Consider the following 26,174-nt stretch of genomic DNA (forward strand, 5'->3'; position numbering starts at 1 on the left):
AATACAGCGGTGCACAGACAATCCAGGAAGTTTTTGGAAAGTGTAGGTGACAATTTCCTGGTGCAAGTGCTGGAGGAACCAACCAGGGGCAGAGCTCTTCTTGACTTGCTGCTCACAAACCGGGAAGAATTAGTAGGGGAAGCAAAAGTGGATGGGAACCTGCGAGGCAGTGACCATGAGATGGTCGAGTTCAGGATCCTGACACAGGGAAGAAAGGAGAGCAGCAGAATATGGATCCTGGACTTCAGAAAAGCAGACTTTGACTCCCTCAGGGAACTGATGGGCAGGATCCCCTGGGAGAATAACATGAGGGGGAAAGGAGTCCAGGAGAGCTGGCTGTATTTTAAAGAATCCTTATTGAGGTTACAGGGACAAACCATCCCGATGTGTCGAAAGAATAGTAAATATGGCAGGCGACCAGCTTGGCTTAACAGTGAAATCCTTGCTGATCTTAAACACAGAAAAGAAGCTTACAAGAAGTGGAAGATTGGACAAATGACCAGGGAAGAGTATAAAAATATTGCTCGGGTATGCAGGAGTGAAATCAGGAAGGCCAAATCACACCTGGAGTTGCAGCTAGCAAGAGATGTTAAGAGTAACAAGAAGGGTTTCTTCAGGTATGTTAGCAACAAGAAGAAAGTTAAGGAAAGTGTGGGCCCCTTACTGAATGATGGAGGCAACCTAGTGACAGAGGATGTGGAAAAAGCTAATGTACTCAATGCTTTTTTTGCCTCTGTCTTCACGAACAAGGTCAGCTCCCAGACTACTGCACTGGGCAGCACAGCATGGGGAGGAGGTGAGCAGCCCTCTGTGGAGAACGAAGTGGTTCGGGACTATTGAGAAAAGCTGGACGAGCACAAGTCCATGGGGCCGGATGCGCTGCATCCGAGAGTGCTAAAGGAGTTGGCGGATGTGATTGCAGAACCATTGGCCATTATCTTTGAAAATTCATGGCGATCAAGGGAAGTCCCAGACGACTGGAAAAAGGGTAATGTAGTGCCCATCTTTAAAAAAAGGAAGGGGGAGGATCCTGGGAACTACAGGCCAGTCAGCCTCACCTCAGTCCCTGGTGAAATCATGGAGCAGGTCCTCAAGGAATCAATTCTGAAGCACTTAGAGGAGAGGAAAGTGATCAGGAACAGTCAGCATGGATTCACCAAGGGCAAGTCATGCCTGACTAATCTAATTGCCTTCTATGATGAGATAACTGGCTTTGTGGATGAGGGGAAAGCAGTGGACGTGTTATTCCTTGACTTTAGCAAAGCTTTTGACATGGTCTCCCACAGTATTCTTGCCAGTAAGTTAAAGAAGTATGGGCTGGATGAATGGACTATAAGGTGGATAGAAAGCTGGCTAGATTGTCGGGCTCAATGGGTAGTGATCAATGGCTCCCTGTCTAGTTGGCAGCCGGTATCAAGTGGAGTGCCCCAAGGGGCAGTCTTCGGGCCAGTTTTGTTCAATATCTTCATAAATGATCTGGAGGATGGTGTGGATTGCACCCTCAGCAAGTTTGACACTAAACTGGGAGGAGAGGTAGATACGCTGGAGGGTAGGGATAGGATACAGAGGGCCCTAGACAAATTAGAGGATTGGACCAAAAGAAATCTGATGAGGTTCAACAAGGACAAGTGCAGAGTCCTGCACTTAGGACGGAAGAATCCCATGCACCGCTGCAGACTAGGGACAGAATGGCTAGGCAGTTCTGCAGAAAAGGACCTAGGGATTACAGTGGACAAGAAGCTGGATATGAGTCAACAGTGTGCCGTTGTTGCCAAGAAGGCCAATAGCATTTTGGGATGTATAAGTAGGGGCATTGCCAGCAGATCGAGGGACGTGATCGTTCCCCTCTATTTGACATTGGTGAGGCCTCATCTGGAGTACTGTGTCCAGTTTTGGGCCCCACACTACAAGAAGGATGTGGAAAAATTGGAAAGACTCCAGTGGAGGGCAACAAAAATGATTAGGGGACTGGAACACATGACTTATGAGGAGAGGCTGAGGGAACTGGGGATGTTTAGTCTACGGAAGAGAAGAATGAGGTGGGATTTGATAGCTGCTTTCAAGTACCTGAAAGGGGGTTCCAAAGGGGATGGATCTAGACTGTTCTCAGTGGTAGCAGATGACAGAACAAGGAGTAATGGTCTCAACTTGCAGTGCGGGAGGTTTAGGTTGGATATTAGGAAAAACTTTTTCACTCGGAGGGTGGTGAAACACTGGAATGCGTTACCGAGGGAGGTGGTGGAATCTCCTTCCCTAGAAGTTTTTAAGGTCAGGCTTGACAAAGCCGTGGCTGGGATGATTTAGTTGGGGATTGGTCCTGCTTTGAGCAGGGGGTTGGACTATTTGACTTCCTGAATTCCCTTCCAACCCTTATATTCTATGATTCTATGAATGTTGCATTATAGTGAAAGGCAAAATGTTTAAAAGTTATAAAAAGAAACTTTAAAAACACAGTGCAGAATCAATCTGTGGGACTCACTATTACAATATATCAATGAAGCCAAGAGGTTAGTAGCATTCCAAAAAGGAGACATTTGTATGGATAATGAAAACATTCACAGGAACACTGTATATTTTTATAAGGAACATAAACCATCGTTCTTAGGGTTATAAGTGAAACTTCCCTGGGACAGGTTTTTCATATTTGTCTTTTACACGTTTTTTTGCACCTACCTCTGAAGCATCTGGCACTTGCTACTTTCAGAGACAGAATATTGGACAAGGTGGGACTGGTGACCTGACCTGATATGGCAACTCCTATTTTTTTGTCCACCACATAAAGGTGCATAGTCACCACGTTTTCCACATGTAAACTGGCACATGTCTCAAAAGGGATATAGTTTGACCAGACTGAATTAACAAAAAACTACATGGAAGAATCAATAGGAAGTAGTTCAACTACACATGAGTTTACACATTTCAGTTAAAGAAAAGATCCAAATGCAACATCTTACACTTAGTAATGGTGGATGGGTTCAATGCACTGCCTAGAGAACTCTGTAGCCACAAACAAATACAGTGAGATGTTAAAATACAGGATAACAAATTTGCAGAAGTGAAAGCACCCGTCTCTGAAAACTACCCTTTAAAGTACTCTCAGTTGGGCACCCAAAATCATTGATCACTTTTGAAAATGTAGGCCAGTGTTTTAATTTGACATCTGTTAAGTGTTTTGAAGCTAATGAACAAATTAATGAAGTTAATAAACAGAAATTACTTAAATCACTGTGAATAAGGGTCTAGTTACTGTCTAGGTATTTCTGAGGTGCAGAGCTGCATTTGTGAAACTAATTTGGTAAATTCTACAGCTCTTAATGTTCACAAAGCAGCCTAAATTTTCAAGTTAAACATATTCTCACCTTCTCCTCAAAAAGTCCAGCATCTGACATTTGTTCTCAACAACAGTAACAGCCAAGATTAATCAATTTCAAATACTGCATAGCTATAACTTTTTGCAAGTTTGTGACAATATTTGTACTTATGAATTTCAGTAAAATGTGTTAGCAGTGTTTTATAATACTGTAGCAAAATATAGTTAAGAACTATTTCTTCACAAATAAACAGAAAGTGAAATGATAAAACAAAGCAAACCAGAGGAGCTCTGCTCCATTAGTATGACTCCCTTTCTGAACAAAGATCCACTATCATATTAAGAGGTTATTGAAATTAAGTGACCACAGAGTCATCTCTTATTTAACACCAGTTGACAGAAAAAAAAACCGTGTGTGTATATAGACAATGTGAATAAAAGTTATTTGGCTTGGCATTTTACTAATGTTCTTAAGTGTACACAATGGCAAACATTAAAAAAAAAGTCCTTACCAAGTATGTAAAGAAAAACACCGTTTTAAATTCGAATTTTTATAAAATGCTGTTTAAGTTCTGTGTCACACCTAGACACATTCCTTTAAGACAATTCCATTATTACCAATGTAATATTACACACACAGCAGCATAGTCTACACTAAAAATTATATATGAGTTCTTTTGTTGGAGTTGCATGCTGTCTCAGACAGAGAAAGCTTCAAAGAAATAATACATTTAGGGAATGTTATAGTAGCCTTTGCAGATGAGAACTCAGAAGAAAATTAAATGGAAATTATATATCATGTGGTATTATATCATTTACTATAATCTTAAAATTAGGAGCAACAAATTTTCCACTTCTTCTTCTAAACTGATATAGTGTTGTTGCATTCTGTTAAACAGCAGTTGTGTTCCACTCCAGAGGTGCCTGAATTTCAGTAGGGGTAAAGGGGCTCTCATATTACATATACATAGACTGTTAAAAGCAGTGGCTCTCAAACTTTCCAGACTACTGTACCCCTTTCAGGAGTCTGATTTGCCTTGGGTATCCCAAGTTTCACCTCACTTAAAAATTACTTGCTTACAAAATCAGACATAAAAATATAAAAGTGCCATAGCACACTGTTACTGAAAAATTGCTTACTTTCTCATTTTTATCATATAATTATAAAATAAATCAATTGGAATATAACTATTGTACTTACATTTCAGTGTATAGTATATAAAGCAGTATAAACAAATCATTGTATGAAATTTTAGTTTGTACTCACTTCGCTAATGCTTTTTATGTAGCCTGATACAAAACTAGGTGAATATCTAGATGAGTTGATGTACCCTGGAAGACCTCTGCGTACCCCCAGGGGTATGCATACTCCTGGTTGAGAGCCACTGGTTTAAAGGATATAGAGATTGTAAAGGACATTTGTGGTGAAAGGGGTCATATACATTTTTTTTTAAACTTATTCAGACAGGGTAAAAATCATAGGAGCAATAGAAGATCTACTCATGTCCCTCTGCCCTGGGATGCGATCTGTAAGAGAGAAGTACTGGGAAAGAAGTGACAAAGGGAACTTCTGCACACTTTCTGTGCTAAAATGAGCTCTGTGCTATTAAGAACATAAAAAAGGCCATGTGTAGGGTCAGACCAAAGGTCCATCTAGCCCAGTATCCTGTTTACTGACCGTGGCCAATGCCAGGTGCCACAGAAAGCTGAAGCCTGAGCCTCACTGCCTGTGGCTGAAGCCAAAGCCCAAGCAACTTAGCTTTGTGGGGCCCCCCATGGTGTGGGGCCCCGGGCAATTGCCCTCCTTGCTACTCCCTAATGTCAGCCCTGGCTTTTAATCTACTCAATATGCAGAAAAACAGTTATTGTGGCACAGGTGGGCTGTGGAGTTTTTATACCATGGGGAAGAACTCAGAAAGAAAAAGGTTGAGAACCCCTGAGAGGGGACAATCTTGGGAGCTGTCAAGTGGCTGTGCTGAGTTGACTAGTGTCCTCAACTCCCAATAAACTCCATGGTACTTGAGGACTCTCTCTCAGCACCTCTGAGAATTGAGCACTATCTGCTGATAATATACTGCATGTCTAGGCCAGACTAAGGAGCAGCTTCTGGATCAGTGCTTAGGTAGATCAAGTGGCTCCAAACCTGCTCATAGGGATATGGAAGGGCAGTAATTAGCATTTCAGTCCACAAGTCAGGAACAGCACCTGAGTAGTTGTAGCACAGCCCCGTGGCCTGCTGTAATTTGAAGGATGAATTGCTCCCAACTCCCTCCTTATTTTTTCCACACAAAGACTGACTGCCTAGGCATTGGGAAGGGGAAGAGTGAATTTCACCTTTAACACATTAATTTTTATCATTTAAATTATATATAATAAATGTACATTTCAGGCTAAAGCCTGCCTGGTGTCACAAATGTGCATTAGGAGACACAAAGGTGTAAAGAAAGACATAATGGGATGCAAAAGGCAGCATGTGTAGGAGGATCTGAAATGTAATATTAGCCAAACTCATGAGTGTATAAAAGAGCTAAATAAATGCAAAGCCAAGAAAGATGCTAATCTGAGAAAAAAGACATGGCCAATCAGAAACCTGATAAGTGTATATGCAGTTTATACATCAGAAGCACAAGATAGCCACAATAGCTGTGCATAATGTGCTTCATGGAAAAGCAATAAAAGAAGTACTGTGAAGCATGTTGGTCATGCCAATATATCACCCTGACCTACAATGGAAGGATTTTTCCTGGGCGGATACACTTTCTGGTATCCCTAGGTACATACTGTTGCCTAGCCTTTGTAGCATATAACTAGGATTTAGCCATTAGCATGTATGCTTGTTAAATCATAACGGAGTGCTTATTTATACTACTGATGTTGCTAATAATTCAGAACCTAATGGCATGAGGCTGAGTGCCGTCAATCCCCACTCTAATTTATGGACATTGAGGCCATGCAGCAACTCACAGGGGCAGACCCTTAACAAGAATTCAGAAGTTTGATCAAGACTGAACAGAGAGATGCTTTCAAAATATTTTATGTTTCGGGCGTCTCCTACTATAGGTACCTTCAAGTCCTTATGAATGTATTTAGCACAGCAGCACTGTACTTTCTGTCTGCCAAACAATGTAAGGGGAACTTTTGTCTCTATGGGCTAGATCCACAATGGGGACTTAGGCTCAGGCACTGCAATGCTTAATGTCTAGGCACCCTGCTGCCCAGTAAATTCACAGCCCCAAGTTAGACCTCTAAGAACAGGATTCAGAGAAGCCAGCATGCTGTGTAGCTAAACTAGCTAGTAAGAAATGCTGGGGAGAGAGGTGTGCCTTAAGCCCCACTACACAAAGGGAATTAGACACCTACGTCAAGGCTGGAGGGAGGTGCCTCCCTCTAGTCATGATTCACAGCTGTGAACCCTCTTCTGGAGTTGGGCACCTAGGGAAAGACAGAGACCCACTGCAGAATATCCTACAGCCTGGTCATTATGGCACTCACTTGGGAGGTGGGAAAATCAGGCAGAGTGGGGATTTGAACTTGGGTCTTCTGAGGAAGCGCTCGAACTACTGAGCTATAGGGTATTTTGGTATGGGACTCTCACAGTGTCAAATGTCAAAGTTGTTCCACTTTGTATAATCTACTTAAATATTCATTAGTGCAGAGCACCATGACCATCTCCACTGTGTTTTGGTCAGAACCTGATCTGGTAGGCATGTTCTTAGGTGGCTTATGAAAATGCCTACTGGATCATGCCCCTCAGGTGAGGTAGGCAGGATAATGGCTAGCATAAGGATCTGCCAGGGCTAAGGCGCTGAGCGTTTCATCACCAGCAGAAATTTAGGCACCTAGAGGACTTTACTGGTGGAAACTTCGGTACCTATGGACTTTAGGCATTTACAGATAATGGGACAGTTGAAGATTTTGAAGATCCAGATTTTGGGCTTAGGTGCCTAAACTCCTTTGTGGTTCAAGCCCTACGAGTCCAATCATGCCTCCATTAAAATCAATGAGAGTTTGACACTGAAAATAACGGTAGCAGGATCAGGCCCTCTATTTGAGAGCATTAAGTCAGTGATAAAATAATCTATCATTGTGACAAGCTATCAGAAATGTTTTTTGTGTGGAGAATGGAAATTCTGTTCTGTGGAGGATTAAGAGATTTGTTTTAATTCCTGTTTGAATGACATCCGACAATTTCAAAATTCTCTGCAAAAGAAAATTTTAAAAAATCGTTTCAGATTTTGACAAAACTAAAACTTGTTTAGATTTTGATTTTTTAATTTTCTATTATATATGATACTCCAAAAATTTCAAAATGAAGTTGTTTAGAAAGGAAAAAAATAAAAATGTTTCATTCTGATTGTATTGAAACAGGGTGTTTCAACATTGTCAGAACCACCCTCCTGCCAACCCCGCCCCCAATTTTGGCAAAATCAATATGATTTACAAAGTATTTTGATTTCGACGGAACTGCATTCTCAGATGGAAAATGTTTCTGTCAAAGTTTTTCCAACCAGCTCTAGTCTTTATAGATGGTCGTGAAAGCCTAAAAAAATAAATTATTACTACTTAAAACTATATATAGTTGCTCTGCCAAACAGGTTAAGGAATGTTGTGAACTTGGTGTAAATGTAGTCCATGGCCCTGATTCTGCAAACACTTATGGTCGTGCTTAACTTTACTTATGGGAATAGTTCCATTAACATCAGTGGGACTAATCATGTAAAATTACTCATGTGCATAAGCGTTTGCTGGATTAAACCCTATGAAGTTACACAGTTAATTTGATTTTTTCATAGAAATATTAATGCACTTATTGATATATAAGAAAATAAAATTTTGATATTTAATATAAATTGGGATTGAGTGATAAGTCCATGTACGTTTCCCTGGGTTAACTAAATCTGCTTTTCTGTGCTCTTGCAAATGTCTTCAAGACAACAAATGCATACAAATATTTTAAAAGTACTAATAACATTTATCGATTTTAATGTAAAATTATCATTAACAAAACAGAATGTCTTATTAATAAAAGAGAATCTTAATGAGTGAATTGATTGTGAAATGCAGATGACATTATTTACATAGTTTTTTGCCATAAGAAAACCTCCTAAGCCACAGTCAGCACACATCAAAACACAAATTTTAAAAAAATAGTTAAAACACAAACATTTAGTATAAGACAGTTTTATCCTGGGAATGCCATTTGTTGAAAAACTACATTAGGAAAAAAAAAGTCCTAGTAAAATTATTCTTGTCAATCTCCTGTAAAGAACTTCTGAACTTATCTGTGCAGTATAACTTGTGCATCTGGAAAACACAAGAATTTCTACATAGTGTGAATATTCCATCACTCCATCTTTATTATGGAGTTGTTCAAATGTTTTCATGTAGATAAACAGAATTTTCTTTTGCAGTATGCACCAAAATAATAATCAGCACAGATTTTTCTTTTAAAGAGCAACATCATGCAGATTATGCTAATCAAATAAGACAGTGAAGTGCCCGTAAGCTTGTGGGTTTTTTGTATCTGTACAGTAAATGTCCACAAAATACTATGGCATTTATTTCAGATTTACAGAACTAAATATAAACTGTTAGATTTTTGCTAATTATTAGCAGAAGCTGTAAGCAATCAGTGGCTAAATTCATAAACAAAAGATGAAAGACAGAGCATTTTATTCCTGGAGTAATCCTTGATATCTTAAATGGTTGGTCTTTAAGGAGATGAGAACTGTCCTTTATTCAGTAGATCTTAACAGTGCAATGTGCAACAATTCCTAAAACCGTCTAAAAAGTTTCATCAGTAGACTCCAGTAGAGCTCCTTGATTCAAGGAAGGAAGGAAGGTTTGTATTTCTTGCCTGCTCTATTCACGAAGAATTGTAAAAAGTTCCCTTAACGTTTTTTAAAGTTATTATTATTGATTCCTATAGTCGACTGTCTTGTTACTTCAGAAATAAAGGCTTCATACTGAGACACTGAAGGACACTTTTCTCTCTGTGTTCAGTTGAAAGGTAGAAAAAGAAGAAAGAGAACATAAGAAAAGCTTAAAGTGTAGAAGAGATACAAAATTCAGAGTAAAGTTTCTAAAAGAACTTAACAGCATGCTTCAGAGATTTAGTGAGAACAAGAAAAGGACAGAATGCCAAAGATAAACTTTACATAAAGGCAGTTTCCCTGCAATATATAATAGTTTGTAAAACTAACCTTTTTCGCTTTATAAAACTATTCTTTTGCATTTATCTGTCCCTTTCTAAATGAGTGATTTCAATACTGTTTCATAAGTTCATTTTCTTGAAGCTTTCTTTTATAAAATTTTAACAGTTTTTAAAAGACATCCTAGAAATCTTATATATAAAATTGATGTCATTTTACAAGGAAAAAAAGTGTTAAAAGATTTCACATTCCCTGCCCAGACAGGCAAACAAACCTAACTACAGCAGTCTGTTCTGGCTTTACTAATAAGCAAAATAGAAAGCCAGTTAAGCAAGCAATATTTACATCTGTTAATGCAATGTGCACTTATTGTTATACATAATGCTGTTAGTTTGTTGTAAATGAAATTAATCTCATTTACATTTTGGGCAAGAAACTCACCACTTGGCCCACATCTCATGTAGTGGGTAATAGCATTAGGAGCTTTGTTGCTCCCTAGACCTGCTTTTTGAATTTCTGCTTTCTGGTATAGCTTCCACATCTGCAGGAGATAAAGCATTTCATGTTATTCAATTTGTTTAGCAGGACAAGAAAAAGCCCCCACTTTACAATACGCAGTTACTTAATAGTAGGATATACCTGCTCAAAGGTATAAAAATACTTTTTTGAGGGACAGGGTTGTTGAGGGAGAGGAAAGGAAGGAATTCACTAGAATAATCTACAGACATATCTTAAAGGTCAACCTGTTATAAAAGTTCATATTTGCATTTTTAAAATAATTAAATATAAAATAATCAAATATTACTTTTCAAATCCACAAGAGGTTAAATACAACATTTAAATGTAATGGTCCTAAATCTGTGCCAGTATGAAAGGGCAAAACACCACTGAAATCAATGGAACTGTGTCCACTTACACCAGCAGAGATATTGGCTCAACTTTTGTTTGTTTGTTTAAACCTAACTGCTAGTAACACACACTAAAATGGCTAAATGCAAGTCTGTAAAGTGGAAAATAACCTTTGCATGCAACAGATGTAACATGCACAATACAGTATCTTAACTAAGCGTTCATTTAGAAAAGCAAAGCTTCAAACAAACCTTTCGTTGCAAGCAAAATATTATTCCTGTTCATGGCAGAACAATTAATTGTCTAATGTCCATTTTTGGCTGATGACCAAATACTCTGAATTACCATGCAAAATTTGATTTTTAGGTCTGGATTTTCATTTCTAAGGCCAGCAGGGACCAGGAGTTGCAGAGACATGGATCAAGAAATGAGTGCATTGTATTGCTTTGTAGGAAGCCCTCTGATTGATCTAGGAGCAACACTGATGGGATCTGAAGGGAATCCCACAAAGCCTCCACAGCTGAAACAACAATTAAAAGATTCAGCCATGATGTGTGAGTATTTGTTAGGGAGTACAAATTCAGAGGAGAAAAACTCTCTGTGCACGAGCACATCTGTTTTTTTCCAAATATTAGAGCTGATGAGCAGCAGTTGATTTTTTTTGGTTGATTTTTCAAGGCAACTAAAATACTCCCTAATAATGGGTCTGCTCCCACTCCCATTAAAATCAATGGGGCAGGATCAGGCCCAACAGAAAACGAGGAACACAGGGTCACTTTTAAAATTCCTATGATCAATAGCATGTCAGAAATTTGAAAAATAAGGGGAAATAGTGATAGTGGCCCAAGCTGAAAGAGGTCACTCCAGAACCCCAATGTGAAGATATGAAATTTAAAGGGGCTGATTTTCATTTATACAAAGCCTCTTAATATCACTCTGGTAGTGTAAGGTGCTGGTAGTGAAAATGAATATAAAAGAAAAATTGCATCCACTTTAAGACCCCTTTCTTTTGCCAGAGTTATTTTATTAGTTATCAAATTTAATTGGCGAGTGTGGTTCCTCACGACAGACCATCAAACATATCATTACCTACTATCCAATTTATAAATAGGAAGGCGGCATTACTGCAATAAGTTCTGCTACTCCTGATGTAGCCATTTGGCTTGATCAACTTCAGGTGAAATTGTAATTGCTGCTCTCTACCAGGCATATGGAAGAAGAAGATTGATGTGTGAGAATTTAGTGTTTGTGAAAGGAAAGAAAATGATTCAGAGATGGAAATACACATTGGCTGGAAAAGTTTCCTTTACTACCTCAATATCAATCTATAAGGATCACATCTAGGGTTGAAAATGTAGGTTGAAATTCTGTTTCCCTTCAATTGTTGGCCTCACTGCTGAGCGCTAACATAGGTCGCAATGGTGCTGTTGGTTTATTCTTAATAAACTCAATGTACTTCATTATAAGCTATCGGTTTTTCCAAGAAATAGGTTTCATGTCAGTTACCCAACCCCCCAAAAGTACCGATGCTTGTAGTGTGCTTTCTGAGTTCCTGTAGGATACGTCAAGATTTTATAGATTTCCTATATAATTCCATAGATAATTTTTAAAATTTGTTGTGCATATTTCTGTTCAACTGGCAGCACTGAATATGTTAAAAAATGAATTAAACACATATGGAACAACAAGAAGTGAAGCACAATGAAATGACCCAAGACTGATGTACTTTGTGTATGTGAGAATAAGAAGAATTATGTTGACAGCATTTCTTTTATTGTATTTAGGCCAGAAACCATCTTTAAAGGAGATACAGCAATGACATAATTGAGAAGCACAAGGCTGGATATAACCAAAGGATAAGTGAGAGATTTATCAGCCCATAAACTGTGTAGGAGTGCAAACATGGTAAAGGAAGGCTATTTTATGTTTTGGAAGAAGCACAATTTGTTCCTTCGTGGAGTCTCTCTCAGACACTTTACGTTCTCCTCCCACCTTTAAAGGCAGTTCATCATGCAGAGGAGACCTGCCAATGGATTCCTCCAAAGTTCATCAATGATGCTCCTGTATCAGCTGAAGATATTTCTAGAGAGTGACACAAAGGAATTACTGCTTCCCTCATGAAGAGCTATTCTTGCAGCACTTCTAGTCCTTGCTGACCTGGGACCAAAGGTATCAAATTTGGGTCCCCATGTGGCAGTGCTGTGTACTGCCACAAGATTTCTGGCCAAAGAAGCACAATTTTAAAAGTTAGAATATGAAATTCATTATTTTCAACAAGATATATTTTCTTCTCTCATGCAGGTTTTTATATAGCACAGCTACTTTTGATTTCTAAAACCTAAATATTTAATTGTGTTTCAATTTCTTAAAAAAAATGCTGATGTCTACTTAAGGGTCCAGCTCTACAAGCACATGCAATTTATAGCTGAAGTATGGTATAATTTTAAAGTTTGGGTGAAATTGTTTTAAGCTTAAATTGTTACCAGACTTAAAGTGTGATTTCAAGCAGTTGCAGAGATGCTAGAATTTTAAATAGCTTTTTTTCAACATTTTCTGTTTAGCTAAATTATTCCATAAAGCATTCCTAAATTGACAATTTATAATCAAATATTTAAATTATATTATTTCAGCTGCATTCATATTTAATATAGTCTTATTGTCAAATCTCATATGCCTCATTTTCTAACTAATCAATGTTCTATCTGCATAGGAAAAAAAAGAATTTCCACCATAATTAGTAAAGATTTTTATTATTATTATACATTGTAAAAATTCTCATAAAACTATAGTGTTACTTGACTCCAAATAAAACAGCATATTGGACCACCTCTGTATGTCAGACATGGGAAGACAAACCACAGGAAAGGGAAAAAGAGGTAGAGGAGGATAATTTTTTCTATGCAACTGCTACACTTAATTTGATTGTTATATTTTTTAAATGACCATTTATGAATATTAACAATTGTTTTATTTATTAAAGTTCAAATATTTTAATAAATATGAACTGCAGTTCATATTTATTGTGCAAACTACAGGCACTGAATTATTTGGGCTACAACTTATTCCTTGAGCAAAATGACACACAAAACATAGTATAAATAAAAAGCAAAAGATAATGAAATCTCTCTAATTAGTTGGGGTTTTTTGCTAGTATACGTGCAAGAGGATAAACAGGCATTTTTGTATGGGTGATGCATCTGAAAACAAAAGTACAAGTGAGAAAAGTACCTTCCTGTTGGTAAAAATTACCTGGTTCTTTGCGCCATTTTTGGCAATGCAGCATGCAACTGCTTTAACATGCATTCAATAATGTATAGAAAAACAAAATATTTCTAGCAGGTGACAAATAAAAATACAGAACATTACTTTGTATTATTAAGGCTTTTAGAGGCATGCAGAAAATATACAGTGCAATTAATGTTTCATGCAAGCTTTGGTGTGATTACAATTTTACATTTACGCATGCTGTAATACACAGCTGATTTTTATATTACCATTCAGAGGAAAACACCCACCCCCCATAAACCTGCCAAGAAACTATTTTTTATTTTTAGTAGAACATTCCCTAAATCAGCTGACATTGACAAGAACATCTGTGTCATTTGTATTTAATATGACATCTCTCTTATCATACACAACCATACTCATACCAAACAGTTTGGTTATCTTCAGAAACCAGTAAAGGGGATTCAATCTTGCTAGTATTTACACGTGCAGAAGCAATAAATTCAATATTTAGAACTGACTGTGGGTTACTGTTATCAGACATATGGTCATCAGAAGACTGTTCATGATCTTTCTGTAAAGATTTAACTGATGAGACAAATGTCTCATCAGTTACCTTTGCTGTAGACCTTTGAGGTAATCCACTTATATTACTAACTAATTCAGTGTTAAGAGATAAAAATGGCTGTGACACATGGGCCACAGTAAATGACCCTGTGCTATCATTAGTTGATACACCAACTTTATCACTGAACACATTAGTGCTTGAAGTTTTGTCAACAAAATCTGACTTTCCCATCCTTGAATTCCTAGGCTTCTCAGATTTATATCCCAAGTGATCTGGTTTAATTGTATTACCTAAATCATTTTGTGGAACAGAATCTACATTGTAAGATGTATAATGAAAAAAATTAGAGGACTGCTGGTGTGCACAGTACTCACTAGATGCTGATGGAATGCGTCTATCAGCTGTAGATGGTGCTGGATCAATTGATACAGGCTGCCTACTGTCCTTAGATAAAAAATCATGAATGCTTGTCCTTCGAGTAGTTCCTTCTGCTGTAGAAATCACACTGCTTGCACGAGGTAAGGTAGCATAAGGGCTGCAATCTTTTGATTGTCGTTGTGATGGATTTGTTTCCACTTTTTGTTTGATTGACTTGACCTTTCCTTGAGTACCTGACGTCAATTTTATTGGAGAGCTGGTAAAGTACGTATCTTCAGTTTTATGAGGGCTGGGCCTTACACGCAGTTCAGGTTTAGCTGACCTTCCATCTGAGAAGTCAACTGTGTTTTTCACACTTAAGGATCTGACGATACCGCTGCCGACAGACGACTGTTTCCTTAGCTTTTCTTTTCCTGCCAACTCAGCAGACTCAGACAAACTTTTCATTACTTCATCTAAAAGATTCTCTTGGCTTGCACACTTTATCTGTCAAAACATATCCAAACAGCTTATTGTGTAGTTCTGATTTAATTTTTAAATTTACAAGAGATATATTTTAGTCATCTTTATTACATGAAAGTGAAAAACAATTAGATTATTATTTTATTTAAATACTACATTAATTTGAGTATGAGAGGGGTAGCCGTGTTAGTCTGGATCTGTAAAAGTGGCAAAGAGTCCTGTGGCACCTTATAGACTAACAGACGTACTGGAGCATAAACTTCCGTGGGTGAATACCCACTTCGTTGGATGCATGGGGTGGAAATTTCCAGAGCCAGGTATAAATATGCAAGCAAGAATCAGGCTAGGGATAATGAGGTTAGTTCCATCAGGGAGGATGAGGCCCTCTTCTAGCAGTTGAGGTGTGAACACCAAGGGAGGAGAAACTGCTTTTGTAGTTGGCTAGCCATTCACAGTCTTTGTTTAATCCTGAGCTGATGGTGTCAAACTTGCAAATGAACTGAAGCTCAGCAGTTTCTCTTTGAAGTCTGGTCCTGAAGGTTTTTTGCTGCAGGATGGCTACCTTTAAATCTGCTATTGTGTGTCCAGGGAGGTTGAAGTGTTCTCCTACAGGTTTTTGTATATGGCCATTCCTAATATCTGATTTATGTCCATTTATCCTTTTACGTAGGGACTGTCCAGTTTGGCCGATGTACATAGCAAAGGAGCATTACTGGCTCATGATGGCATAGATTACATTGGTGGACGTGCAGGTGAATGAACCGGTGATGGTGTGGCTGATCTGGTTAGGTCCTGTGATGGTGTCGCTAATGTAGATATGATATCTACACCAGCGACACCATCACAGGACCTAACCAGATCAGCCAAACAATCACCAGACCTAAGCAGATCAGCCACACCATCACCGGTTCATTCACCTGCATGTCCACCAATGTAATCTACGCCAGTGGTTCTCAAAGCCGGTCCGCTGCTTGTTCAGGGAAAGCCCCTGGCGTGCTGGACCGGTTTGTTTACCTGCCGCGTCCACAGGTTCGGCTGATTGTGGATCCCACTGGCCACGGTTCACTGCTCCAGGCCAATGAGGGCTGCGGGAAGGGCGGCCAGCACGTCCCTTGGCCCGTGCCACTTCCCGCAGCCCCCATTGGCCTGGAGCGGCGGACCAAGCTTTGAGAACCACTGATCTATGCCAGAATGTGCCAGGAATGCTCCTCTGCTATGTACATTGGCCAAACTGGACAGTCCCTACGTAAAAGGATAAATAGACATAAATCAGATATTAGGAATGGCAATACACAAAAACCTGTAGGAGAACACTTCAACCTCCCTGGAGAAACAATAGCAGATTTAAAGGTAGCCATCCTGCAGCAAAAAACCTTCAGGACCGGACTTCAAAGAGAAACTGCTGAGCTTCAGTTCATTTGCAAATTTGACACCATCAGCTCACGATCTGACGAAATGGGTATTCACCCACGAAAGCTTATGCTCCAGTACGTCTGTGGTCTGTAAGGTGCCACAGGACTCTTTGCCGCTTTTACATTAATTTGAATTGCTTAGGACTACTCATTAGTGACATTTTACCTCTTAAATTTGAATTGTATATAACTTTGAGCTATCATATAGATTGGCTATAAGGAAACATTCCTACCCTGGAAACTAGACGTATGTGAAAGGCTGCAACTATCTGGAGTTCATGAGATATTGCTTCTCCTCTGATATCAAGTAGCTCAACCAATCAAGTAATTAGAACTTCACACTCACATCTTCTCTCCCAGCTGCCTTCCTTTTCAATAACTAATTGATAATTTCCTTAACAATATGAACAATATGTACCAGTGTTTTGAGCCTAAGACTAGTGTGTGGAGTTCTGGATTCGAACCAGGTTCGAGCGGCTGGAAGAAATTCAATATGCAAAGTTGGAAGAAAGTTTCCTTTTCTGTTCAACTAGCTCCATCCATCTGGAATTCATAGGCTATATCTAGTAGTACTCAAAATCTTGACCAGGAGGAATTTTCAATTAAGTCATGACCTCATTTTCTCATGAAAAAGTAAAGAGGTGGTTTGGTAATAGCTCTTAAGCATCAGGGAATTCCCCAGTTCAATGATCTCTAGGACCCAGTGGTCTGAAGCAATGCTCGTCATTCTTGAAATCAAAAAGGACATGAAGTCCTCAAAAGATGGCGTAAAAGGGGAAGAAAGACAAGGATTTGGATACTCCAAGACTAGTTCTTTGGAGCATCCTCAAATTCACTGACTACATATGGCCCCCACCAGCAGGTCAATCTACCAAGGTCTAGAAGGAAGAGCGTTGTCTCCCATGGCACGGACAGAATGACTTCTCCAATTGTGTGGGTCTTTGCTGGTAGCAAGCTCTTGAAGACGACTTCTGAAAGTGTCTGTTATGCAATCTAACTGAAGATTTCCTCTGAAAAACAGGCTAACTCAAGCCTAGCCACTGACTTTGTGCTTTTCTTTTTTTCCAAAATTCCAATAGTCTACAAAGCACTTAAACACACACAAATCTATCCATATTCAGCAAAGCACTTAAGAAAAGGTTTAACATTAAGCATGTGAAATGAGACAATCATGGGGAACAGGGATGCACCTAAGCATGAGCTTACATACCTTGCTAAATCAAAGCTCAAGAGCATACCTGTCTTGGAGCTGAAATCATCTGTGTCTTCAAAAGTGAAGTCCACAACTTTTGCCTGGGCCTCAACTTAGAGACCAGAATTCCTGAGCCAGTCGGGTTTCCTAAGGAAGAGTTCTAACGAAAGTCCCACCAGTTTTGTCTAAGATATCACAGAAACTGTTGGAAACAGTCTGGCCTTTTTTAAAGAACTCTGGAAATTTCTGTTTCTTAACCCAGGAATGTACTGGTCTCCAAAAGTGGTTCTGGACCAGAAAAAAAATTATATCTGGCTATAACCCCCACCAATCATAACGTCAGGGAAGCTGAAGAATAAACCTTTATTCCAAACATGACCAATCATTTGGACTCAATGACATCTTCCCATTTCTAGTTTTCTCACTTGCAACAGAAATCACAAGTGAGTACATTATAGGACGCTGGTAAAATAAATCAAATCCCTCCTTGGAAATTTCGTATGAAGGAATCAGGTTTCCTTGAGGCAGAAATACCATAGGCAGGAGTAGTTCCAGACCTCTTTAGCTAGTTTCAACAAACTTTCATTGACTGGGAGGGCTATACTTCCTTTCCCTTGGACTTCCAGGGAGTCCAAAAGTTTAAGTGGTGGCTTCCTGGCCAGGAGTGCTAAACCCAGAGCCCAGTAACATGTTAAACCACTGCCAGCAGCTGGAGTACCAATTGTTATGCTTATTGCTGAAAGCAGCTAAAAGGAGGTCTTTCTGACACCTCAGCACAGCTAACAGACCAGGAGGGGAGGGTGAAGTGAGTGACCTCAAGGAGAAAACATGACCCTCTGTCCTCCTGACATGAGTTGTTTTTCTGAAGCGTGTGGTTTTGCAAGATGGAAAGTCTGGCAATAGTTAACTATTGCTATACAGCTGGTTAACTGATGGAAAGTTCCCCTACCTGACTTGAATGTTTGGACACCTCTCAAGTTCCCTTGCAGATGGCTGGCTGGCCATTGGATGCTTGCAGTTATCCACTTGAGACCTCCCCAAGACCCTGGGTAAATATGAATTTCTTGGGGTGTTTTACTAACCTGTTGTGGACATGTGTAAGTGCTTGAGACTAAGTAAAGTATAGCTTTAAGTGAAAGCACTCTTGTATTGTCTTGTTTGTACCAACCATCTACCGGTCGGACGGCCGTATCTCCATTGATTTATTTCCTGACACCACCTCGCACAGAGTAAAGTTACTAAGAACTTTGGATTGAAAGAACCCCTGGTAACAATATCAGGAGTCACAGACATTCATCCCACCAAAACTAGAAAGATCCTAACATCAATTGGAGAAACTGAAACAGGCAAGACAGCCTCCTTAGATGATGCGTTAGAGGGGGGAAACCTCTGAAGACAATCCCACCACTTTCTCCATCTTCATGAGGAGGGCTCTGATAGCAGTTCTCACTGAAGACAATTTACCAGGCAGTGAGAAGAAAGGAAACCACTTTAGGGCATATGACTGCCCACCCAGCCACTACTGATGAGTATGCCCAGCTACAGCACTTAGGAGAGGAGCCCTCAACTTTTCTTTCCTAATGTGGTCATCAGGGAAGCAGCAACCACTTACAAATTGTTACACTTTGTATTTATTTTTTTTAAAACTATACCAGGAGTGGATCGGTCTCCTTTTACTGGGGATGCACACACTGATTTAAGTACATTCCCTGCCATCTGAGCAGCTCTACTAATCCCAGGTGGGTAGCAGCTGTTTTTCCCCACAGCACACTGAACCAGAATGCCACTTAGTTCCTACTTAGCATGCCATCTCACATTACATTCTGTAGCCTTCACCCTCCTTTTTCTGTTTTCCTTAACAAAAACTAAATTTTGGACCTGAAAATGAAGGGCTTTTCTATAGGAACATTTAGTTTGCAGCAAGCTGTGGTGTGAATCTACCCCACGCTAGCTTGCCACAGACTAACTGTCTGTATCAACACTGCTGACACTCATTATCAGTTCACTAATGCACTTTGATGTAGTCCTGATTCAAAAAAGACTATATCAAAGTGTATTAACAATCTATTAATGCATGTCAGCAGGGTCCACGTGGACAGATAGTCTGTGGCAGGCTAATGCGGGATATATTCATACCCCCAGCTTGCCATGAACTAATTGTTTGTGTAGACAAACTATTATTTGACAGTGTCTCTTTAAAAGGATTTTAATGGGGTCCTGCAATGGCACACGCTGTAAGTACCATATTAAATATGTGCATAAATATACGGTATTGTATAGCTCTAAAATTAAAATAATTTTTTAACTAACCTCTGTAGAAGTAATCTTGTTGCTTTCTTCTAAAAACTGCTGCAGAGTAACAACCTCACTTCCAGGAGAACCAGTTTTGATCTTCTGCTTTCCTTGATTATCCACTGTTTCAGGCATTTTTTCCTGGATCATGGGACTCGACTTAGTGTGACTTTTCAAATACTGGATAGGACTGCTGCTGCTGCTAGACCAAGCCTCATGTTCATGAAGCAGACTAAATTCTCCACTGCTGTGACTTTGTGGCCTACTTTGGTTGTTAACTCCACCTGCTTTTGGGTAAACAGTATTAAATATTCTCTAATAAAAATTACATGAAAATTATTGAACAGCACATTCTGAACAATATCTGGAGGATTATTAGATGTCATTTAATAATGCCTGTTTATATACTTTTTTAAAAATGCTGAAGACTCTAATTGTCCTATATTACTCAGATCAAATATCCTATTCTGAAATCATGTTATAAAATGCAATTTCATCCCCTTGGCTTATCTGTTACAACTTTTCAACCTGATTTTTCAGTTTTTCAATGAAAAAAAACAAAATACCTTTCACTTGAAATTTGTAAATTTATTTCCACAGTACTAGATTATAAGAGGTTAAATATATAGAGAAGACTTTATGATTCAATTCATGTTCAGCAACTCTGTAAAGTGTATATTGTCATCTGCTATTCATATGACATCTTATATAAATGAGACATAAAAGGTGGAACATGAATCATATCATAGAATCATAGGACTGGAAGGGACCTCGAGCGGTCACATAGTCCAGTCCCCTGAACTCATGGCAGAACTAAGTATTATCAGACAGATGTTTGTCTAACCTGCTTTTAAAAATCTCCAATAATAGAGATTCCACAACCACCCTGGGCAATTTATTCCAGTGCTTAACCACCCCCTGATAGTTAGGAAGTTTTTCCTAATGTCCAACCAAACCACCCTTGCTGCAATTTCAGCCCATTGCATCTTGTTCTAACCTGAGAGGTTACGAAGAATAATTTTTCTCCTTCCTCCTTGTAACAACCTTTTATATACTTGAAAACCGCTATCATGACCCCTTTCAGTCTTCTCTTCTCAAGACTAAACAAACCCATTTTTTTCAATCTTCCCTCACAGGTCATGTTTTAATCATCGTTGTTGCTCTTCTCTGGACTCTCTCCAATTTGTCCACATTTTTCCTGAAATGTGGCGCCCAGAACTGGACACAATACTCTAGTCAAGGCCTAATCAGTGCGGAGTAGAGCGGAAGAATTCCCTCTCCTGTCTTGCTTACAACACTCGTTAATACACCCCAGAATGATGTTTGCCTTTTTTTGCAAAAGTTTTACACTATTGACTCTCATTTAGCTTGTGATCCACTATGACGCCCAGATCCCTTTCTGCAGGACTCCTTCCTAGGTAGTCCATTTCCCATTTTATATGTGTGCAACTGATTGTTCCTTCCCAAGTGGAGTACTTTGCATTTGTCCTTATTGAATTTCATCCTTTTTTTGTCAGTCCATTTCTCCAATTTGTCCAGATCATTTTGAATTTGAATCCTATCCTCCAAAGCATTTATGATCCCTCCCAGCTTGGTATTGTCCACAAACTTGAAGAAAATGACTGCCAATTCTTCAACAGAATTTTCTAGAAAGGCTCCTCTAGAAAGGTTTTCCTTATACACCTCTACCCCAATATAACACGACCCGATATAAAATCATGACTGGTGTGGAGAAACTAAATAAGGAAGTGTTATTTATTCCTTCTCATAAAACAAGAACTAGGGGTCACCAAATGAAATTAATAGGCATCAGATTTAAAACAAACAAAAGGAAGTATTTCTTCACACAACACATAGTCAACCTGTAGAACTCTTTGCCAGAGAACGTTGTGAAGGCCAAGACTATAACAGGGTTCAAAAAGGAACTAGATAAATTCATGAAGGATAGGTCCATCAATGGCTATTAGCCAGGATAGGCAGGGATGGTGTCCCTACCCTCTGTTTGCCAGAAGCTGGGAATGGGCAACAGAGGATGGATCACTTGATGATTACCTGTTCTGTTCATTCCCTCTGAAGCACCTGGCATTGGCCACTGTTGGACGACAGGATACTGTGCTAGGTGGACCATTGATCTGACCTAGTATGGCTGTTCGTATGTATGGTCTATCTTAGACTTATTTTAAAATAGTTTCAACTTCATATATTGTAATTGCTCCTATTTTAATATTTACTAAATGCATTTGAAGGTCTACTGTATTAATATTCTTCCCTAATTTGGAAAACGAAGGGCATAAAGCAGTGGTGGGCAACCTGCGACCTGCACATGGCCTGTCAGGGTAATCCGCTGGTGGGCCGCCAGACAGTTTGTTTACATTTGCACGGCTTCCCGCAGCTTCTAGTGGTCGCGGTTTGCCGTTCCCAGCCAATGGGAGCTGTGGGAAGCGGCGTGGGCCACAGGGACGTGCTGGCCGCCGCTTCCCGCAGCTCCCATTGGCCGGGAATGGCGAACCGCTGCCACTGGGAGCTGCGGGTGGCTGTGCAAATGTAAACAAACTGTCTGGTGGCCCACCAGTGGATTTCTCTGATGGGCCGCGTGCAGCCCGCGAGCTGCAGGTTGCCCACCACTGGCATAAAGTGTTAAAAGAAAAACATGCCATGAATTTTTTATTTTATTTTTTTATCTGCCCATCTTACAAACAAAGTCATGGAAATGAAGCATAGATGGCAATTCACCTACACCATACCTTTGACTTCATGAAGTGAAGCGTTGTTATTGCTATTACTAGTGGATGTTCTGCCACTATCAAGGCTGGCTGGTCTGGAAGCTAAATGAAAAGTAAGGAGACAGAATGATAAACACAATTTTAGCAGATGACACTATACCTTTACATTCTGATCACAGAATATTCTGAGGTAGGAATCATGCACTATTTCACAGGCTGAGCACGCCCATTGTCAACAAAGTGTTGTTTCTTACAGATCAGAAAGCGAAGGGATTTCCAGGCAGTCCAAGAGGACACTTTAGTAAAGGATGCTACAGGAACAGTAAGATACAAGGGAAAGAAAAACAGAAAACAGAGTGCATGTTTAGAATTGAAACAGATTTGTTAGTGGGAAACCAGGATTTTAGAAGAACACAGTGGCATGCAGAAAGCTGCTTGTGATTTGGTCACTTACAACAGATTTGACAAGGAACCTTGCACACTGTAGAAATGCCACAAACAGGAGGAGCAAGAGCATCTGCATAGTTAATGTCCTGTACTCCTCCCCAATATAAACAGGGGTGCTGGAACAATTTGTATAATGGGGGTGCTGAGAGCCATTGAACCAAAACTGTAAACCCTGTATATAATGGAATCCACTTGAAGCCAGATGGTGCTACAGCACCCCCCCATGCCCCTAGTTCTAGCATCTGTTAGTACAAAGGAAATAATTGCACTGTTAATATTTTCCAAAATATTAAATAACAATATTTTATTTCAATTTTGTTTATATTCATTTTAAAATATTTTAGTAAAGAAAAATAGTTTCAGTTTTATTTCTTGTAAGAAATTTCTTGTATTTATTTCTTTATTTAGCTTTTTCACTCTATATTTTTACTTGATGAAAAGACTTATTTTGTACTATGAAATATATAAAACTTTACTTTAAAATCAAGAAATGAATCACTGAAACCTAAAAAGCTTTTTAATGCAAGTCAAAATTTCCCTTCTTTCACAATTAAACCCAAATATATCTGAAAATGGACAAAAAGAATTTGTATTCTTTCAGGTGCATTTCATAGATATCGTCTACTAAAATACACAACAGTTAGTGGAAAGATTATTTTATAGAAAAAGAAAAAGTATTAGGTTTGAAGAAATGGCACCATATAGTCAAGTCATACGCAAATTATAGAAAACATGCTCACTTGCAATGCTTCAATTCACTGTGTGTGCAAACATCGTTAGCATTCACATCATGTATTCTTAATTTATTATTTAATTAAAGTTCACATCTTACCATGAACTCTTGATCCTGTACTAGAATCATCACTAATGCCTTGTGGACTTACATCTTCAAAGGATGTAGTATCTATACATAGAGACATAAAACAGTATGTAAATTAAATTTCTCAGCAAAAATGTAATTTAAACATTTGTCATCTGTAAAATGTAATGAAATAATTATTTCAAATACAATCCATCTTTGCTTATGTAGCCTTTCTGTAGGAAAAACTCTAAGGTATTTTACAACTGAAGCTATTAAACCCATTCAATTACTTCTTAGTACTGTAATTCAATTATTCAGGTTGTTTTCTACAGAAGAATGTGAAATATGAAGGAATAAAAACAGATTTATATAAAATTGTTGTTACCAATATAATCACAACAGTGCAAAAAGCTTCTACCTATACCTTTATTATTTAGCAATTGCTTGGATCTGAAGCCTGAAGAAGAGTTGACAGTTGCAAAGTTGATAGCTGTAGTAGAGAAGGCCATAGCTCCCAATTCTTTTTTCCTTTTACCCGTAGATCTATCATCAGGGCCCTCCAGATGCTCAGAACTACCTGTCCATTGTCCTCCTGCTAGGACAATGGACTGCACCAGGTCATTCATGGCTGGGATGCAAATGAAAGCAAATGAATCAGCATGGTTGAATGTATTTTTTTTATTTCTATTTCGTATTGTAAAAAGTTTGACATTTGTCTAAGCTTCAAGGCATACTGAATACTGAAAGCTACAAACACAAGATCATCCATGTTATGACATGCAATCAGCTCAATGAATGAAAAGTATTACAGGCCATACTTTCAGTTCAGATATGATTTTTAATTGATTTTATTAGATAAAAGTGCCATGCTTGTGCTGCAATGATATGCAATATATATGTTAGAAGCTTTGATATGTTGTTTTGCAAAGACAAATGGAATGAATAAGGGTAAGATGGGCAGAGGTGCTAACACAACATGAACTTTGGCAATGGTTGGGGTCCTTGTTCAGTGCAGGTTACTGCAGGAATACTGTATTTTGCATTATAGTAGTTAAAAGGATCTGAAAGAGATGGCATCCTATGATATACTCCTTTGCTTTACAACACTATAGAAGTGTCCACCCCCTTTTTTAAAAAATAGAACATTTTAGTAAAGAAGAAATGACACACATTTGAAAAGAGTAACAGACCACTTTATATCCTTGCACTATTTTCTCTATAGATTCTTTAAACCAAAAATTTAAGATATTTGTGGTTTATAAAATGCTTACTAAAAGTGGAATTTAAAACTATTCAAATGTCTATAGAGTGCACTGTAAATTTATATACACATGCATGCACAATGTGTATATATAATAAATATGTATACAAATATATAAAATGTAATCACAATAAATCGAGTATGTATATATACATATATTATTCAGTGCCAAGGTTTTTCAAAAATTCTTCCAGCTCCTTGTATTATAGCAGGACTTGCACATTGCAAAATAGTAAAAAAACAGCACAGTCCAGGGGAAAGGTTAGTGAAAAATTAGTAATGGAAGCCAGTGTAGCCATTTAAAAGAAGCTAACTGTCAAAGTCTTACACATGGAGCGACGGTAGAAGGCCTTCATTTTGTCTTTTTCCTTCGGTCTGTTCCTCAAAAAGGGCAGTCTTTTCAGTGCAATCACTTTTATGTCATAGCATGAGGAAAAACGGAAACAGGGAAATGAAAGAAAAAAGGGAGAAGAACAGATGGAAGTTAAATGTTGAAACTAAGGATAGAAATGAATGTTTGAGTTTCAGCTATGTATGCTATGCTAAAAACTATTATTCTCATGCTGCTGAGTGATAATGAAATATGGAAACTACGCTATGAAACCTTCAATATACTCAGAAAAGCACTGAAGACAATGGTGAGGAACGTAATATATTTTGCAAGTGCAGAATGCCAAATTCTTGAAAAAACAAAAGTAACTTCTTTGCAGAGATTTATATAAAGAGATAGAGTTTTTCCAAGAAAGTGGAAAATAGATTTATTCAAAAGGCCTAAAATTTGATTACTTTGTGATTTCAATAAAACATCCACTTTTCCTCTTTAAAAAAGAGTTTGAATCTTAATTACTTGCTATAATGTATCTTTTCTAATTTGCTTTTCTCTTGTACTTTTCACTCATGATTTACATTTTTATAAGTTTTGATACATTATGTATTGTGCATATTAATTAAATAACTCTCTCTTTCACTCTTTGTTTCTGTACATTTTCTTTCTATGGACCACCTGTTCAAGGGACTATGTGAACGGAGTGCAGAAAACTGAAATAATAAACTACAAGTTTGTTATAAAGCTGCAGTGATTGCTCAGATTTCCTGGTTGGC

General features: G+C 38.5%; 1 protein-coding gene across 10 annotated transcripts in view; it reads right to left on the minus strand.

The window, feature by feature from the left end:
- Nucleotides 1-5,904: 5,904 nt before the first annotated feature.
- The window catches only part of CCDC88A (coiled-coil domain containing 88A), a 357,211-nt gene continuing 336,941 nt past the window's right edge, over nucleotides 5,905-26,174 (minus strand). For 2 of the 10 annotated variants that reach the window (XM_027832194.3, XM_043543870.1), the window contains 6 exons: nucleotides 25,402-25,485; nucleotides 24,237-24,440; nucleotides 23,843-23,914; nucleotides 22,585-22,665; nucleotides 19,859-20,127; nucleotides 13,043-14,968 (listed from right to left, as the gene is read on the minus strand). In XM_027832194.3, coding sequence (XP_027687995.2) covers nucleotides 13,940-14,968; nucleotides 19,859-20,127; nucleotides 22,585-22,665; nucleotides 23,843-23,914; nucleotides 24,237-24,440; nucleotides 25,402-25,485 — 1,739 coding nt within the window. In that variant the 3' untranslated portion in view covers nucleotides 13,043-13,939. Of the gene's footprint in view, nucleotides 9,304-9,903; nucleotides 10,004-13,042; nucleotides 14,969-19,858; nucleotides 20,128-22,584; nucleotides 22,666-22,752; nucleotides 22,875-23,842; nucleotides 23,915-24,236; nucleotides 24,441-25,401; nucleotides 25,486-26,174 lie in introns of those variants that run through there. The other 8 variants (XM_043543868.1, XM_007070062.4, XM_007070064.4 and 5 more) reach the window with 8 other exon arrangements.

The sequence above is a fragment of the Chelonia mydas genome, chromosome 3 (assembly GCF_015237465.2).
Source record: "Chelonia mydas isolate rCheMyd1 chromosome 3, rCheMyd1.pri.v2, whole genome shotgun sequence".
Lineage (NCBI taxonomy): Eukaryota > Metazoa > Chordata > Testudines > Cheloniidae > Chelonia > Chelonia mydas.